General features: G+C 39.5%; 1 protein-coding gene across 1 annotated transcript in view; it reads right to left on the bottom strand.

Annotated features, from left to right (window-relative positions):
• Positions 1-19,416, bottom strand: part of LOC146000049 (synaptotagmin-15-like) — a 319,549-nt gene that overhangs the window by 31,664 nt on the left and 268,469 nt on the right. Inside the window, exons 6-8 of the mRNA XM_083137374.1 lie at positions 12,814-12,907; positions 10,708-10,866; positions 9,073-9,180 (exon numbers count right to left, since the gene is read on the bottom strand). Of these exons, the coding sequence (XP_082993500.1) occupies positions 9,073-9,180; positions 10,708-10,866; positions 12,814-12,907 (361 nt within the window). The remainder of the gene's footprint in view (positions 1-9,072; positions 9,181-10,707; positions 10,867-12,813; positions 12,908-19,416) is intronic.

The raw sequence follows: 19,416 nt of genomic DNA, 5'->3' as shown, positions 1-19,416 counted from the left end.
CTCGGTACAAGAAAGTCACGTTCAATGTGAAATTTTTCTGTAATATTGGTTGACTAGAACAATATCAGACTCGTCCAGTTCACATCGACAAAGGAAACATTTATTGTCTATTTTTTCATATTTTAAATACAATTATTATGGTTTCTTATCGTAGCCAACATCCTAAATCTTCTAGATTCCATAATTATTTTTATCAACAGTATCACTGTGCAACATGCTGGTGTTCATGCAAAAATTATTGTCAATATATTTTTTATGGTGTTCATTGTTACTTTTTATCAGTGTTGGTTGGCAACACTGTTGTGGGTCAGAGCAAATCCTGAGCTTAATAGAATGGCATTGAGGTGTCCTTTCTGCATGTTACCTGAATTTCCTCGTTTCCTGAATGAACATGGCTTTCTAATGGAGGGCTAACGGAGAGATTTATGGAACCCTCTTAAAAGCACATGCATTAACCACATTGTGCCCTCCGGATAAAACATTTCCCGCGGCGAAAATTTCTGATTAAGCCAGTAACGTTTAGAAACGAGAAAGATTATAAATCTGTATTATAACTTTAGTTAACACGTGTGGATTTTTGTGTTTATGCTGTTTAAGATCACAACTTTAAAGTTTGTCCTTTTTATGTTCAAGTGGAGACTTGGCCTACAGCTTAAAAGTGGGATCCGAAGCACTGTAATGTGCCTCCACCGGGGATCGAACCCGGGACCTCTTCATTACAAGCCTGCAGCATTGCGACCAGTGACCCACGGATCTTTTAGTGAAATTTGCGAAATCTGTATGCTTTCACTGCCAAAACACGGCACTCATTTCGAAAATTATAATTAACAATTAATTAATATATTAATTATAATTAATTGTAATAAAGATAATTATCTTTCAAAATACCGGCATAACTTCGGAAAAAATCGACACTAGAGGGCACGTTGTAGTGTAATTTTACATCTTTATTTCTTTAGCTTCAAATAAGCTCAGAATATTTTTCCTATTTTCACCGATTTCGAAAATTAAGATTTTTTTAAGCCTCTTTCACAAAAAAAAACAGTATAATGAAATGTAACAGATTTTTCAAAATGTGAGTAATATTTCCAAATGAGAATTTCGTGCCTTTTAGAGATAATATGAGCAAGGTAACACGTTTTACGAAACTAAAATCTCTAACTTTATAATCTCGCTTCTTTTAAAGGGGCATAATCTTATGCTATTATTTCACCTAATCTACAGATAAATTGCACGTGATCTAAATGTTTGCTGTAACAAGCTTGCAGGCGGACCAATGTCCGTATGTATTTAATAAAAGCGTATCATATTCAAATGATACGATATCACACCTAGCATTAGAATACGTAACATGCCGAATTTTTTAAAATAGGAGCTGATATGTGAAATACATTTTATGAGTAATGTTTCAAAGGAGTTCTAAGATGCCAAATCTGTATCAAGGATAAAAGATAGCAGATCAGGACGACACAATTTAATTTCGTCATCTTCAGTGCAAATTACTGTTTCTCCAATACTGTTTCACTTACCATGGTTAGATATTGTAAGCAAATCCTGAAGTATTTACACGTGTCGCTCCGTCCGTTGCACTTTCTTCGCTGGTTTTCTGTGCCGTATCTCCCCGTATTGTTCGCTGCACTTTTTCACATCAGGTGTAGTACAGGTGTATCCCGGTGTCAGGCTGGTGCAAGGAAATGATGTTGAACGAAGTAGATGAAAAGCGGTGTCTAAGTTCCCAAGATTCAACAAATGCCTGTCTGCTGTTTTAAACTTTCGTTTAATTATAGTTAGCACGCACCACGTGACCATACACTACACCGCTACAGAACGTAGTGCAAACGGTGAAGACACCAAGTACCATAGGCGCCGACTCCATGCGGCTTGGGGAGGAGGGTGCTCGACCCCCCCCCCCCCAATGTTAACGATGTGGGGATCTAATGTATTATTTTGCTTCTCTTGTAAAGTTTACTCTGAATTGTGCCACATAACTTTAAATACACATTTGAAATGTTCTAGACCATCAAATTTGGGGGGCTGAGACCGCTAAACCATCAACTTTGGGGGCGGGGGGCTATGACCAGAGACAACAAAACACATGACTTATTACTATATACTAAGTATATAATTATGAGTATTGTTAATATTTTTACTAAAAAGAGTTTCAAAAGACGATGTGCATGAACTAGGGGAATGGATGCGACGTTCGGGCTACAAATGGCTCTCACATGACATTCAGAACATCATTGATATATTAGGGAGATCTGTTTTACATTCCGTGGTAGCAGATATTAAAAGTCGGGAATATTTTGCTATTATGGTTGACGAAACTTGTCACATATCCATCCGTGGACAATTAATATTATGCATTCGAACTGTAAATAAAACTTTGATATTTTTGAGGAATTCATGGGCTTTTATGAGATTCCGAACATTGAGGCCAAAACTTTAAAAAAAGGAGGGTGTGAGTTATTCATTAATTTATTTCAGTGATCAGAGCCCCCCTGCCAAGTACACTACGTGACACCAAGTAGACAGCTCGTGTTGTACTTTGTAAACCAACTTGAAGCGATAATGTAGAGAGAGTCAAACAACGCAGCGCACTAGACGGACGTGTTGGTATTGTATCACTTGAACACTGCAGTTGTAAATGTCTGTCAACTATGCTGGCTGGAGAAAATGGATGATTTGCAATGTCTTCCCGAATAGCACCATCTTGCTCTCCCGACGCTACTCTTCGACGCCCTCCTTTCCTCCTTGTTTTCAACCCCCCCCCCCCCCTCATGCTGAAAACACACTATCCAGTGACGAACAATATCTTCATGTCTTCCCATGGCTATCGCGCTATCAGAAACGGTGCGGCCACATTCTAAAATTGCAAATATACGGTCAATATAAGCGATTAGCTTCAGACGTGAATGGCATAGCGTAGCTCTAGTGAACGATTGCAAATCCTAACTACACCACAAAACATTCACTTTGTCTTCAATTGAGAGAAGATCGAAAGTAGTGCTATTGCCTACATAAGGGATTCCCATACTTTTTCGGCACGTCGCCCTTACTGTTTCAAGAGTTTTCCGCGGCGCCAAATTCAGAATGCAGGCATACAATTGCAATGCACAGCTAGTGTGGTTAGGTTGCATGCCTTAAGTTAAAAAATAAACACAACAGATCAACTACAGATCAAATTTTTCACATCAGACAGACACTTGAGAAAAAGTGGGAATATAATCAAAATGTCCATCAGCTATTCATTGATTTCAAGAAAGCATATGATTCAGTCAAAAGAGATAAATTATACAATATATTTGTCGAGTTTGGAATACCTAAGAAGCGTGTTAATATGATAAAAGTATGCACCAGTAAAACAGAAAGTAAAATTCGTGTGGGTATTAATATGTCTGACAAATTTACAATTCATGATGGGTTAAAAGAAGGAGATGCATTATCTCCATTGCTCTTTAATTTTGCCTTAGAATATGCTGTAAGGAAGGTAAAAGAAACTAAGGAAGGACTAAAATTAAATGGTGTGACTCAGTTGTTAGCATATGCAGATGATGTAGACTTATTAGGGGATGATATAAATACAATTAAGAATAATGCTAAACTATTTTTCAAAGCAGCAGCTAAAGAGATAGGTTTGGAAGTTAACAAAGAGAAAACTAAATATATATGCTTACAGGCCGAATAGGTAATAAAGGTAAAGTGTTCCCCTGTGCTTAGCACCACGCCATGAAGACGTATAGGGGGTGTGGGGGTAACGCCCCACACTTTCTTGATCCGGTCGTGAGTGGGGGTGATGTGATCAGCACCACGCCCCTGACCGCCTTTACCCCCCAGGGTTTTCCCCAGGTACCCATGTTATTCGACGCTGGGTGGGCGCCGGAGCCGCTTCCAACGTTAGAAAAGTTCCCGGATTTGAACCGGCCGGGGATCGAACCCGGGACCTTGAGCATGGTCGTCAGACGCTTTACCGACTGAGCCACCGCGGCCATTGTTAGGTAATAATCAAAATCTAATTATTGATAACAACTCGTTTGAACCACTTTCCAAATAGAAGTACTTAGGAGTAATACTAACAAATGAAAATGATATTAAAGAGGAAATAAAAAGCAGGCTTAATTCAGGAAATGCATGTTACTTTTCTCTTCATAAACTTTTGTCTTCTCGTTTAATATCTAAGAAACTAAAAGTTAAAATATACAAAACAGTAATTTTGCCTGTAGTATTATATGGATGTGAAACTTGGTCCCTTACATTGAAAGAGGAACATAAGTTGAGAGTATTTGAAAATAAGATCCTTAGGATAATCTTTGCACCTAAAAGGGATGAGGAGACAGGTGAGTGGAGAAGGTTACATAATTTAGAACTACATAATTTGTATTCATGTCCAGATATTATTAGAATGATTAAATCAAGAAGACTTAGGTGGGCAGTTCACGTGGCACGTGAAGAGGAAAGAAGAGTTTACAGCATTCTTGTTGGGAAACCTGATGGTAGGAGACCTGTAGGAACGCCAAGACGAAGATGGAGGGACAACGTTAAGATGGACCTAAAGGAAATCGGAAGGGATGGAAAAGAGTATATAGATGTTGCTCAGGATAGGAACAGATGGAAGGCCTGTGTTGCTGCAGCCATGAACCTTCGGGTTTGAGAAGGCTAGAGAGTTAGTTAGAAACTAAGCACATATTTGGCACAATCATATCATTTCAGTGAAAATATTGGAACATTTCGCGCCGCCCCTGTAAGCAAGCCAAGGCGCCCCGGGGCGCCGCGGCACACACTTTGGGAACCACTGGCCTACATAATAAGAGACATTTCATTTTACTGTCACAGTCCACAGCCTATTGTCGCTATTGATCAGTGGCGGTGATTATGTTCCAAAACCGGGGAGGGGGTAAGGTGCCGAAATTAGAGGGGGGGGGTGGAAAGACAGTATATTTCCCTTTGCAGATAAGTTTATTAATCGCGAATGATGAGGATAAAATATGAGATGCAAAAGATGGTGGTGGTACGCACATCGCGCTACGACGACAGGGGTCCTGGGTTCGAATCCCGGCCTGGGCATGGATGTTTGTGAGTGTCCATTCATCAATTTCATCATATCATCACTCATCCCCATCTTCGAAAATTAGCCAAAAGTGGCACAAAAGCGAAGTAAAATAAATCAAATCAATCAATCAAGCAATACATGATGGAATTGAGATAAACACAATGACACATTCATAGTTTCTAGTGTGATTCTAGCTCCAGATATTCCACTTCGAAGCACTTTATGCTAACCAATCTCAGATGGCAGTGCATCCTGTAAGAAATGCAATTTTGAACACACAACAATTCAAAAGATATCAAACTTATTAGATCTTCTACACATATATCTGATTCTAAGTCAAAGTGGAAGTTGAAAGCAAGGTAATATTGCCGTAAAAGAATAAAGAAAGTATATTTCAACATGCGGATAATACGTTCTCGCATTTCGTTGAAGCAGTGTTATTCAAACTGTGAAACGCGCCTCCCCCGAGAATTCCGAAGAAAGTAATTCTTTCTGAAAGTTTAGAATCTGTTAATACAAAATATCAATTTCTTCTGTATGACAGCAAATTACGTTGGTTGTTCATTGGTAGAGCCATCTCCCGTGTTTTTGAACTAAGACAGAAACTGCACTCATACAGTACCTTATAGAAGAAACCCATGCCAATGCTGAAAACTTCACTGATTAAAGCATTTGTACAGAAATTGGCATACCTTTTCAATATTTTCCACAAACAATTTTCTGAATGTATCTTTACAATGTACAAGAGTATCCTGCAACCATCAGACAAGGTGTCAGCCTTCAAAACGAAAGATATTCCTTTCTAACAGAAAAATTGAAGAAGAAAGCATGGGTGATTGCTTTCGTACATTGAGCATGTTGTTTAGAAGAAACATGACTACAATTAAATGAAGAAATCCAAACATTGATGCATGCCTGTTCATAACATCTATTATGCAGCTCTTCTGTCTGTATTTATCCTTTCTATCTCGTTAATATCATATTGATGAATGAAATTACACCAGCTTCTTAACATTAAAAAGTTGTACACCACTTGTATTATTCACACACCCTACAGTAAATCCTCACACGAAGAGATATTGTGTTGGTCTTTCACGGTCACGTATGTTTAACTATTGCTATCGAAGGGAGGCGTGTGCAGATTTTGGCAGCGGAGGGAAGCCAAGATAGCTAAAGTTTTGAAACCCCTGCGTTAAAGTTTAATTTAGAGATGACACAAATATTTTGCTGTTTGACATTGAATGAAATTATATCATTCATCGTGCTGTATAAATATACAAGATGCTCATTATGTATTAATACAGCCTATATCTATGCATATCTCTAACACCCACCTTACTGACCTGTCCTAGCTGTACCGGTATTCGAGCAAGCAAATTATTATAAAAAAGAACTCAATATATCTGAAACAATTAATCTTTGCCTGTATGTGCGGCTCATTTTTTTCAGCAGCACCTCCTTTGAAAACTCATTTCGTATCGTTAAGAGGAAAGTATGAAAATTTCAGACGAAAACTAATTACGAAAAAGAACCCCTCTTATCTGCTAAGTACCACCAAGTCCTTCTTCTTTCCCAGCTATCGCCACGGAGCCCTTTGATTAAAAATCCCACCCTGCGGGGGCGCTGCGAAGAGGGAAGGGGCCAAAGGCCCCTTCTTAGTGCTATTTTACAGCCCCTTATTCCCTGACAATTTAATCCGTGGACGGAGTTCTCGTCTCGAGTAATGAATCGTTATACTCCGGGACAGGGGACTTCGCAAATTGCTCCAGTAATTCCGGAGAATTTAATACATCATACCTGCTTCCGGGAATCAATGTTTTCTCAAGCTAGAGAAGAGGGTTTCGTCCAACGCTCAATCTTGCTGGAGAGTTTAATTGTGTCGTTTTTATGTTAACTGCACGGTCGACCAATGAATTCTATTTTTGCAAAGCTGGGATTCCTTTCTCGGTTCATTCAAGGAAAGCATAGGCAAAGCCATAGGGTAGGGTATTTTGGAGAAAGAAGTTGCGTCAAACGACAACAGATGGGGCGACGAGCAAAAAGAGACAAAGTTAGAAATGATTAAACAACGCTGCACTTGGGGATAATATTGTCACCCTATTCAATTAGCATTATTCTCAGTTTATAAGAAGTAGGTCTAATGCTACTTTACAGTGTGTTACTATGTTCATACTAATTTCAATAATTACAGCACACAGGAAAACTCATGAAAAACTAAATATGCTGACCAAGGCAGTAATTTATTTTATTAAAAACATAAACTAAAACGTAACGTACAAAAAGTCTTTTGTACTTGATACAGAGTCTGATGAAGACCTTGCTAGAAGGTTGAAACATTACGTTTTAGTTTATGTTTTTAATAAAATAAATTACTGCCTTGGTCAGCATATTTAGTTTTTCATAATCATGGAAACAAGGCTTAATGGTGTTAAAATAGGAAAACTCAATATAATTGTATTTCTAAATTGTAAAAATTAAGCATATGCTTTGTTATAAAATTACTGTTAATAATATTTATTGCACACAGTTCTTCTGATGCCACTGTAGTTCCAGTCCCGATTAACCTTTCTGTGCATAAAGTGCACTTAAAAACAAAATTAACAACAATCCAAGTTCATCTGTAGCAGGAATATACGAGGGAGGGTCAATAATTGATTGATTTGGTTTATTATACTTCGCATTTCTGCCGATTGTGACTAATCGCGAAGAAAATGAGTGATGATGTGATGAAATTGATGAAGGGACATTCACAAAGAACATCCATGCCAGGCCGGGCTTCGAACTAGGAACCCTGGTGTGCAGTGCCACGAAGGCTGGCGGAGCATTGTCGCTTTTCAAGCGCATAAACATTCGTGGTATCTGTCACTGACTTCTGCTTAGATTGGAAGTTGCTCGGTTAGTTGCCTTGCCATTGCCCTGATGTTAAGAATTGTCGTTCCGCTTGCCATTTGCACTGATCTGTTTATTATTATTAGTTAGTATTATAGATTAAAGGCGTGTCACGGACCAAAATCCATCAAAGACTTGCACAATGTGGAACAGTGTGCAATGGAATGGCTACGAATGGATGAAAACATTCAAAAACCGTCCCACCAGTGTCGTGCATGAAGAAAGGGTCCACACGACCACGCCAGGACTCGAACACTAGTTGAATCAATTTTGTAGTTTCCTTTGCAAAATTCACACAACACTAAACTCGAGCTTTTAAAACAGTTTGCAAAACTGCGGCTCCATTTGAAGGGCTCGGGTGTAAAATATGGTAAGTGACATTTTGGTCATTTTTGAGTTACAAAGTAACATGTGCCATCCTTCTATTTTCGAGTAAAATTGCCATTTAGTACAATTTGCATTGGACTCAGTGAAGCCTTGTGAAATTGGTAAACACAACACGAAAACAATTTATCTACAGTATAGATTCTAATAACCTTTTTTCTTAATGAACTCAGAAATGAGTTCCGAGCCCTTCATTTAATTTTGCAAAGGAAAATCCAAAAATGGTTGAACGAGCGTTTGAGTTCGTGCATGGTCATCCGGATACTCTGATTGAAAACTGATTGACTTCTACAGATTTCGTGACCCAGAAAACATAGATTTTGACTGCAATTTCGACTTTCTATGTCACTTGGGTCAAAATATATACCAGAATAATTAAGCCATTCCGCCATTTTTTTTTAAAAAAAATGTTCCTAATAATGTCGCACCAAAATGAAGACGTTTGCCCGACTGTTTTCTTCTGTTACTCCTGTTGGTATGAAGAACGCAGAGAAACTCTTTGGACATAAAACTTTCTACTGGAGTATAGGTTCGATCTAGGAGTAATTACAGTGTTGTAACCCAAGCTGGAAACACTGCAAGTCTAAAAATGTCATCAAATGCCGATCCTTACGTATTTTAACAATATATTCGTGCACAAAATAATAAATTGTATACTTATGTTTGACATAAGCTTAGATTTTGTAACTCAAAAGTTTTCCAAAGCTTTAACCGACATGAAAAGTTTTAAGAAATGATATTTCGGTCACCTTTAGTTTTCTGGCTTCGATGATCGTCACCGTCAGCCTGTTCAGGTTCTCATTGTACAGCAGCGACACCAGGAGCTCCCCGAGGTCTGAGAAGCCTTCTTGTGGTTCCTGAAAAACAAAGAAGAAACAAAATGCGTCGATTATTTGTAGTATGTCTTGAAGCAATCCTGGCGACGAATGAGTTGATTCTCTCGGGCTATCGACCAGGTGAGTTCTTGTAAAGTTCCCAAGCTTTCGAGAGCTAACGTCACCTTTATCTACCCTGAAGATGAGAGTGAAAGCTCTCGAGAGCTTGGAAACCTCTCCGGTAATCACTTGGTCGATAGCCTGAAAGAAATCTATTCATCGTCAATTATTTGTTTGAAGATATAGAATTTTACGCATTGGAAGTTAGGTTCTCCAGGAAGAAATAAAACAGACATTTCGGTTTGTTATTTTAACTTATTTTTATGTACTGATTCAACTAGATTAAAGGTTAAACATTTTTTCACATTTGAAAGTATTAATTGTATACGTCTCTGCGGGCGTGCGCCATCTGGCCTGCTTTTACGACAAGAATTTCTGAAGCCCCATCAGCTCATTTTTCTTCAAATTCCACAGAACCTTCTACTAAAAACACTTGAAGCCTTCTGTAATATCTGATGTGCCATGTTAATTACACCAAGTTCTTGGCATTATAATTCTGCTATAAATCTCGTTATTTTTCTTATAATTCTACCTTTAACGTGAGTTACAACTTCGAACAATTTGATTGCAACTGTTCTATCGTTGTTGACATAAAATTGTCATGATAGGAATTTTTTTGTTTTGAATCTTACGACACTATCATGGCTACTGATATGGATAAGCCAATTGGATGTGTTATTCACTGATTTGGATAGGTCAATGGATGTGGTGTTCACTGACATGGATAGGCCAAGTGGATGTGGTGTTCAGTGGCTTTGATAGGCCAAATTAATGGATGTTAATTGATAAGGATATTCAAATGAATATGGTGTCCACTGATGTGGATAGGCAAAATAAATGTGTTATTTACTGATTTGGATAGGCCAAATTGATGTGGTTTTCACTGATATGGGTAGGCCAAATGGGTGTTGAGTTCACTGACTTAGATAGGCTAAATGTTGTGTTATTCACTGACTTGGAAAAGCCAAATTGATGTTGTTTTTACTGGTATGGGTAGGCTAAATGGATGTTGAGTTCACTGACTTGTATAGACCAAGTAGATGTGTTATTCACTGATTTGGATACGTCAAATGGATGTTGAGTTCACTTACTTGGATACACGAAATGGATGTGTTATTCACTGATTTGGATAGATCAAATGGATGTTGTATTCATTGACTTGAATATGCAAAATGCATGTGTTATTCAGTGATATGGGTAGCCCAAATGGATGTTGAGTTCCCTGACTTGGATAAGTCAATTAGATGTGCTATTCACGGATATGAATAAACCATTGATTCAAGAGCCGTGTAACCAGAAGAATTGGAGCCAGACTTGGGCAAATCCTGAAGATACGGATGAAAATAAGAGTTGATGATGAAATCAGATAATACTTACACAGTTCATAAAACTATTAGATATGTATCAACACTATGAAAACATGAAGGAATTGATGAGGAAGACACCCACCTTTTCCAGATCCATCTTGAAGAGCTGTTGCTCGTTAAGTTCTAGGTTCAGGTCCTTCAGGTAGAAGGTCACGTGACCTATCGTGGACCGCCTCTTCGTTCGGCCGGCGTCGATCACACTCAGCTTCAGAATGTGGTCCACCATGTCTTTGTACGGCACCTGGAAGTGAATTGACATGCTGTGAGAACATTGATGATAGTTCACCTTGTTAGGCTACCTAACATTATCGCAGAATGATAAGGCGCCAGAGGTTCTACATTTCTATCCTGGTTGAGGCATCTTTTCACATCATGTACAGGGTGTTCATAAAGTCCCGGTACCATTACCAAGAAACATAGCTCAGAAACTACATGCAATAGAACAATGCTGTTGATTGCAAAATGAACTACAACTCTCCAGGTTTATATGCCATTTTTCAACAAGATGGGGCACCCCCTCATTGGTCCAAGGATGTTCGAGGTCTCCTGGATAGGCAATTTCCTGGCAGGTGGATAGGCCGTGATGGACGTATTCCCTGGCCACCGCACTCTCCTGATATCACACTCTTGGATCTCTTCTTCTGGGGGTTTGTCAAAGATTGTGTTTACCGCACTTCTGTTCCAGATGTTGCTACTCTTCGAAGAAGAATAAGGGAGAGTATCCTAACTGTTACTGATGATATGCTGGGGCGTGTATGGACAGAAGTGGATTACCGCCTTCATGTTCTGAGAGCAACTTGAGGTGTATGGCATATAAACGTGGAGAGTTCTAGCTCATTTTGCAATCAACAGCATTGTTCTATTGCACGTAGTTTCCGAGCAATGTTTTTGGTAATGGTACCGGGACTTTATGAACACCCTGTATTTCCTAATTTCATCGTTCACCACCTATGCGATGGTAAATATGAATTAAAGTATATAAAGACAGTTTATGAAAGACTTACAGATATTACTATGAAATCTTAATTGGAAAATATCCCTTGTCTTTGTAACTGCTATGTAGGACTATTTTATCACTAACCGGTGGTTGGAATCGAACCTACGACAGACCTTTTTTCTAGGAACTCAGCGCGATAACCATCTACCTCAGAACAGATAAGGTCGAATTGAATTTGATCCCGGGTTCGAATTCCGGGCTGGCCATCGGTGTTTTCTGTGAGCGTCCTCAATTTCATCATACATTCACTCATCCTCATATTCGCGATTAGACAAAAGTGGCAGAGAAGCGAAATAAAATAAACCAAATCTATCAATCAGTGGAATTACATTTTCAAACTACTAATGCAGCCTATACATTTGCTTTCCCTGCAACACCCACCTTACTTACCTGACCTAGCGTTACCAGTATTTGTGCACAAAGATATTAGTATAGATCTGAAACAGTTGCGCCCCTTGCCAGTACGCACGGCTCATTCTTTCCAGCAACACCTCATTGAAAACTCTTTATTTATCTTTAAGAGGAAACTTGCAGACGAATCATATCTGCTAATATTGAAGCAAATATTGGACTCACCAAAGCTTTTTGGTAAATATATTTTTATTCTGTGCTGCCACGTTAAAACTTATGATCTCGCGCAATACTACGCTAAACCGTGCACAACTGAGGCCAGTCTATTCAGTAAAGTAAAACTGTATTCAATGTATTTTCTGATCATCTGCTTGAAACAGTTTACAGGTCTTTTATACGTTTAACCAAGGTATTACGTAAGCAAGTAACACATACGTTGATACACTTAGATTAACATTATAATCAAGGGATCCAGGGTTCCATACCCGGTGCAGGCACATAGTCATTCAGATCCAACTTGAAACTGTAGGTCCAGTCCCAATTAGCCTATCTGTGCATAAAAGTGGACTTAAAACTCACTCAAACTCACTTAGAATTACCTAAATTGCAGTGAAGGCGTAATGATAGCATAGTGAATATAACCAGGTATGTGTTAGTTACGAGAATCCATCTCGGTGGTCGAGCGCTTCAGTGGTCGACTCATGGTCTCGTTATCGAAGGTTTCGAGTCCCACCCATGGCTCTAAGTGTCCCTTCTGCAATGCCATGTAATACGTGCCATCCTCGTCGCGAGTAGCCAAAAGCGACATTAAATATGAAATCAACGAAAGAAAAAACTTACTTGAAATACAAATGTTTCGTCGAAGTAAGGGTTGCATGTCTTCTTCTTCTGTTTGGACTGCAGGTACCTTCTTTCGTCTGGAATAAGGTGCAACCTGTGGACAAGATGCAATAGGTCAAACATTAACTTATACATCCGAAATATGATTGCAAGGGCAGTTAAATAAAAATCACCTTAAGCTGCTTCTATATATTGCAGTGGCTCTATATTTCGTATGAGCTATGATACATATCTGTGTAGCAAAACAGGAAACTTGCAGCCTTGTGTCTCGTTTAGCTGTTCTGCTACGGAGCTGAACGTGCCAGGAAGCAGCATGCTTCTCAAAGGTTTGAGACTGTTTCAAGGCAATGCTTCAGCTCACGTGTCTCATGCTGCAAGAACGCATACGGCCGCGTCTGGTTATGGGATGCTGTCTCATCCTGCCTACAGTCCCGACCTTGCACGACAAGAGCTTTCCTTGTATGTACCCCGTTTCCTTACAACTAGACAATCATTTCTGCTACTAAATTATCACTGTTCAAAGACCAAAATCACGACTTCTTCAAGCACTGTATCCTTCGTCTCATTCGTCAATGGGAAAAATATGTATCTGCAAGGTTGCCATGTGGAAAGAAGTAAAAGTTGTGCCCGGAATGAAAACGGCTACACCTCAGGAAACACACCAGGGCGAGCATTTATTGTTTCTTTTTGCAGAGTCCAAAATATTTGTACTAGAGCATTCCCTGACATTCGCTACGAGACTCGGCGGCAAGCGGCCCGGCGTCAGCGCTTGTCTTTCCCGGCGAACGGGGTCCGCGACAGTCGGTAGAGTCGGCTATTAAAATTACAGTTTTAATATTGTGTACTAACCTTGACTACAGAAGGTGTTGAAAATGATGTCCCTCTGCTGCAACACATTCCTGGCATCTCCGAAGGAAATTGGCATTTACACGTGTAAGTTCGTCTACTGTAATTCTCCCGATTTCTCGTACAATACTCTCTTTTAACTCACGGATGGTGTGCGGATTGTCTTTGTATACTTTATTTTTTAGATGTCCCCATAAATAAAAATCGCAGGCTGACAAATCGGGGACCTAGATGGTTTTTGAAACACCCGTTTCTTGTGAGAGGCGGCGGATAGATTTCCGAGGAGACTGTTCTAACCTTTGTCCTATCTCATAGAGTTTTTCCTCAGTAAGTACACGTGGGTTTTTCTTTCCACTTTTATTCAGATCTGGCCCTGTTACTCTAGACGTTTTTACGAGGTTAATATAGTGGTCCTATGTGGAACTGAAACACCAGGAAATTTCGTTGCAAAACGTCGTCGCACTTCTCCACAATTCCTCTTTCCGAAGTAACACTCGACAAGATAAATCCTTTGTTGTAATGTAAACTTTTGTGCTGCCACATTAAGCCACAATCTTCAACACACGGACACGACACAACACAACTTCCGAGGGAGGATTATACTGGCGTCAGTCTGCATCGTCAACAGAAAGGGAAAGAGAGCGAAGGCAGGGAGAGCGAAAAAAACAGACTGTAGCGTGCGACTGTCGCGGACCCCGTTCACCGGGAAAGACAATAGCTGACGCCGGGCCGCTTGCCGCCAAGTCTCGTAGCGAATGTCAGGGAATGCTCTGTACTAGCATTCAGAGGTACGAGAGAACTGACAGAAAGTTTGGTTTAAAAGTTCTATTTGGTTACTCCCCATCTACTAATTGTGGTTTTAGATTTAACTCTGTACCTTCAGTACATTAATTGTTTACATTATAAGTAGGAATGTTTTTTTATTTCTTTTTTATTTCTTATTTTTTTTGTATTTTTATTATTTCTACTGCAACAATGATTTTCAAGAAGTAGAAAGTGTCAATTGTAATATGTTTTTTTTAAAGGGTTTGTTGTAAGAACGGCCTGCGAGGCCGAAACACGCCCACTCAATAAAGACGATATTATTATTATTATTATTATTATTACTAAACCTGGAAATGTATAAATACATGACGGTACGTACAATAATCATTATTCAAACGTAAAGTTCTCAAATCCGGTCCAAAAAACTAACTTTGGTCGTTACAATGCTCATAAATAATTTATAAATTTATATGATGTTTGTATACTTGGGTAATTTGACACAACTGAATGTTCCGTACTTCAACTTATTGAAGCAAAGGTAAAAGCATTGAGGTACAATTCTTCTCTTTCGTCTGCAATTCATTCTAAAGTTACTTCTTTGATTCATTTGCATCTCTCTTTTTATCTGTGATTTGGTATAAAGATTGTTGGTGCTCCACCTATTGTCTGAAGCAATAGATTGATTTAAAATTCTAGGCTTGTGGCAGAAGCAAATACAAGTACGACTCAAGATAACATTTTCGTACAATTATAGTAGTATGGGGGTGACACCTATAAATCATATATTTCGCACTTTTTTACATTGCTAACGTACTATTTTGGAATGCGTTACATTTTCTAAGGTGAAATAATGCATTTCTAACTAAGATTATGTCTATTTCTTACATTTACGAGTACTTACTGTTACTTGTTATTTCGATTCTGTAACACATTATGGCGGGCGATAGCGTACTGGTTCAGGGCGCGCTGTGTGAGTGTTTTGTCGATTTATGCAGTGTTGCAACCTCGTTCACCGGAAAATACCTACTTTCGTGCCCGGATTTGAAATTATGCTAATACCTCACAAACCATTGACGTTAGCCCCAAAAACCATTTTCCGTTAGATTAGGTTAGGTTAAGTTAGGTTAGGTAAGCATAGTTAAAAAAAAAAAAATACTCGACACGTCATATTCTATTGAAAACACGGCGAGTTTGAAACACTGACTACGGGGTTACGTCATCTAACACGCGGAACATTGTACTTTCGTGCAGAAAGCAGATGGCGGCAGCAGAAACAGCGTTTCGGACAGAGATTTTCGCAGAAAACAACATGTATTCGCATTAAAATGGATCAAAACTACATTCACGAACTTCCACAACGCTACAGAAAATTATTTCCGTAAGTACTTTCTCCTGTAAATTTGAAGAAACCCGTCACCCCTATACTATAATGTTACCAAAATTTTCATCCTGGCGAGATGCATTTCTGGCGACCCTACTCATCATGCCACCCCTAACTTTCCACCCCAATAAAAACCTTGACCATGTTATATACTTACGGTTAAATAAGGAAAATAATAGCCTTATTTGTTAATTACTTTAAGTTTTAACTGTAAATGAACACATTGTAGGTATGCATTTATTTAATACCTATATAATGATAACTATCAAAATAACAGTAATGTCTTAGCTTAAAATGCTACATGATTTTGCAATATACTATTTATGATATTAAGCAGCTGTAACTTCAATTTCTTGTCTACAAAAATCCAACTTTTTAAAATCAAATAACCACGCTTATATAGGCTATATAAAAAAATACGATTTTGGCACAAATCAAGGGGACACCATGGTTCTGCCTCCCCCCGCCCCCCCGAGGGCGGCGCCTCTTGATTATGGTAAAAGTTTACGAAACACATTGTGTTTATCGATCTATACTCTTTCCGATGAAAATAACACTTAAATAGCACAGCATTTCGGTCGTTCCCAGCTGCCATAGATTCAAAATACAAAAATACATATTATACACCACGTTTTATGCTGTTTCTTGTTTTAAGTACGTGTAGTTCAATAGCGGGTGTGGAAATTAGAGAAACTCCACAAATAATCCAGAAAAAAATATGTGAAATGTTGCATGAGTATTTATTATTATACACTGTGCCTTCTCAAATAATTTATTGTTAACGTAAGCTTTCTTCTCTTCTGCTTCCATCCTTTTTTTTTTTTTTTTTTCTTAAAACACTTTTAAAATTATAATTTCTATAAATATGAACGCCTTAAAGTTCGCGAGACTTGAAACAGAGGATAAGAAGTTTTTTTAATAATTATTCCTTCGATAAATTCTTACATACCAAACAAAGAACCAATTTTACTATGTCGAAAAGTGTGATACCTAGTAAGAAAAAGGTAAATCATTAACGGTTATGAGAATAAAGCCAGTCTCACACGGCAATTAGGTACGTCCTCACTTCGCGATCGACTTCTCGCTTCCTTACTTAACGATCGTGTGAGAGCTTTCTCTTATTCAGTTCCCGACAGAATTAGAAATCCATCGTTAATACCATAGAACTACCAATCAGAATTGAGGAGCACACTGGCCAGCTGAAGTACAACCTTAGTGACAATGAAGTTCGACCAGTCACAAATATAGGAGTGCGTTGTGAAAGAAGGAGAACACATGCATATGCTGAACATATTTTATTCGGTAGGCTACATGGAACAAAGGAAAACATAAATTTCCGCTGCAACGCAGCAATGTATGGTGTCCACACAAAATAAAACATTTTCGGCCATCTACACGTGACATTGAAGTTCGACCACTGTTAGAGGGGATCCTGTTTACCATGGTGTGACGCCGCCCCGTCGGCGAATAACTGTGGCAATGCGTCGGGGCATGCTGCGGACGAGTCGTTCAAGGTATTCCACATCGATGCGGTGCCATTCCTGCTGCAGGCAGGCGATAAGAGCAGCTACTGTCGTGGGTCCCCTCTGTTGCACACGTCGCTTAAGAACACGCCACACATTCTCAATGGGCGAGAGGTCGGGACTCGATGGTGGCCATGGCAGAGTTCGCACGTGATGGCGAGTCAACCATTCTCTTGTCAGCCGCGCTGTATGAGGTTTGGCATTGTCGTGTTGAAAGATGAGACGCCGCCTGTGGAACAGGTGCCTTCGCACTGTGGGAAGATGCCGCTCCAGTATGCGTGTATAGGCGTGTGCATTCACAATGCCCTCACAGACGTGTAGTGGGCAAACCCCAGATGCCGTCATGCATCCCCATACCATCACTGACGCAGGTTTCTGTACCCGACGTGCATAACATTTTGCTTCATTCTGTTCCTCCTTCCGACAAATGACTGTTTTCCGTATTTTCCCGTACACAACATTGAAAATGGATTCGTCCGTCCACAAAACCCTGTTCCACTGCCGAAATGTCCATCCCCGGTACATTCGTGCCCACCGTAGTCGATTGCCTTTGTTCAACATGGAAAGGAAGGGTTTACGTTTCGCCTTGTACATTCGGTAACCGCATCGCTGTAGGTAACGGCGAATGGTTCTGGTTGACACTTCAATGTGAAAGCGTTCTCGTGTCCACGGTCGTAATTCGGCCACAGAAACATGATTGTTCGTCTGGATATAGCGCCTAAATATCCGTAGGTCACGCACGCTCAGCAGGCGTTTTCGACCGGGAGCCTTACCTGGCTCTGTAGTACCCGTATTTTGGTGGTGTTTGATGATGCAGTGGACGGTTGACTTGGGTAAGTTCAGTTGGCGCCCTATTTCCCGTTCACTGAGTCCATCCCGTTGCAACTCCACCACTCTTCTCCCCACGGTGTTGTCAATAGGTTTGCCCCTGGCCATGGTGATGATGCACTGCGGTTCCTCGGTGCACAGCACGTGCTTATATACGGCGGACTCCCTTATCGTGTCCGTGACGTCATGCTTCCGTCGAATGCGCCACTCTCTTGAATTTTCCGTATGGGTCTGGTGCCTGGTCGAAGTTCAATGTCACGCGTAATGTTCCCCGTTTTCGTTCTTTACGTGACCTTGGGTGCAACATGCTGGGATCACGATTCTTGCCTGCTCACACGCCTCCTCTTACACACATGCGTCACTTCTGCGGGTCACCCATTCCACCGCCTATGCCTCTGTGCATTTAATCACGTATTCCTTTCTGGTCGAACTTCATTGTCACCAAGGTTGTAGGAAGTAGTAGAAGAAGAAAGACAATAGATGTTCGACTGTTTATTCAAGGCAGCTTAAAGAAGAAAAAGATTCGACCAATACAGCTATGTAAATGATTGGGGCGAATATTTTATTTGTTGAGTGAAAAGTTTACTAATTGTTATTGTTTTAAATGAATGGTTCGTATGTCTAAATGTCCTACTGTGATACTGTTATTTTACTTTCACAATCGACGCGCATACTATTTTGAAATAAACACAGAACAGCCACATACGTATATATGAATCCTCTGGTTTGTTGGCTGCCTGTAACAAATAGACTGTGCTGTGTATGGCATCGCAGTAAATTAATCTGCTAGTGTTGTAATCATATATAAGTTATGAATTGTAATTAGTTCTTGATGGACTTGAAAGTAAATGTCACAATAAGCATTTTAGGAGCAAAGAAGCGTCAATCAAATATAAATATAATATGGTAACTTAATGTAAACACCACAATTTTTGCACTTTGAATGTTGTGAAGTTTATGTAATTTATTTGACTAGTTTGTATTGGGGAATATATTTCAAAACCGTACGAGAAGGTTTCCATTAGAATATGCAACTTCTATCGTAATATACGTGCAACTTTATGCTAGTGTGTCCGAAAATTGGTATATAAACTTGAAATATCATGTGTTATATACTCACATTAACTGCCGCGGGTTACATGTGCTGCATTTTTCAACAGTGCCTATGTTATTCTCTTATTCTTTTAAAAGAAAACATTATTTTCCCAAATCTTCAGCAGTTATTAGCATCTAAACTTGCGAAGTGGTATACCGTAACGA

Source organism: Lepisma saccharinum, chromosome 16 (genome assembly GCF_977018435.1).
Source record: "Lepisma saccharinum chromosome 16, izLepSacc3.1, whole genome shotgun sequence".
Lineage (NCBI taxonomy): Eukaryota > Metazoa > Arthropoda > Insecta > Zygentoma > Lepismatidae > Lepisma > Lepisma saccharinum.
The sequence above is the reverse complement of the archived record's forward strand: the minus strand, read 5'-3'. Positions and strand labels throughout refer to the sequence as shown.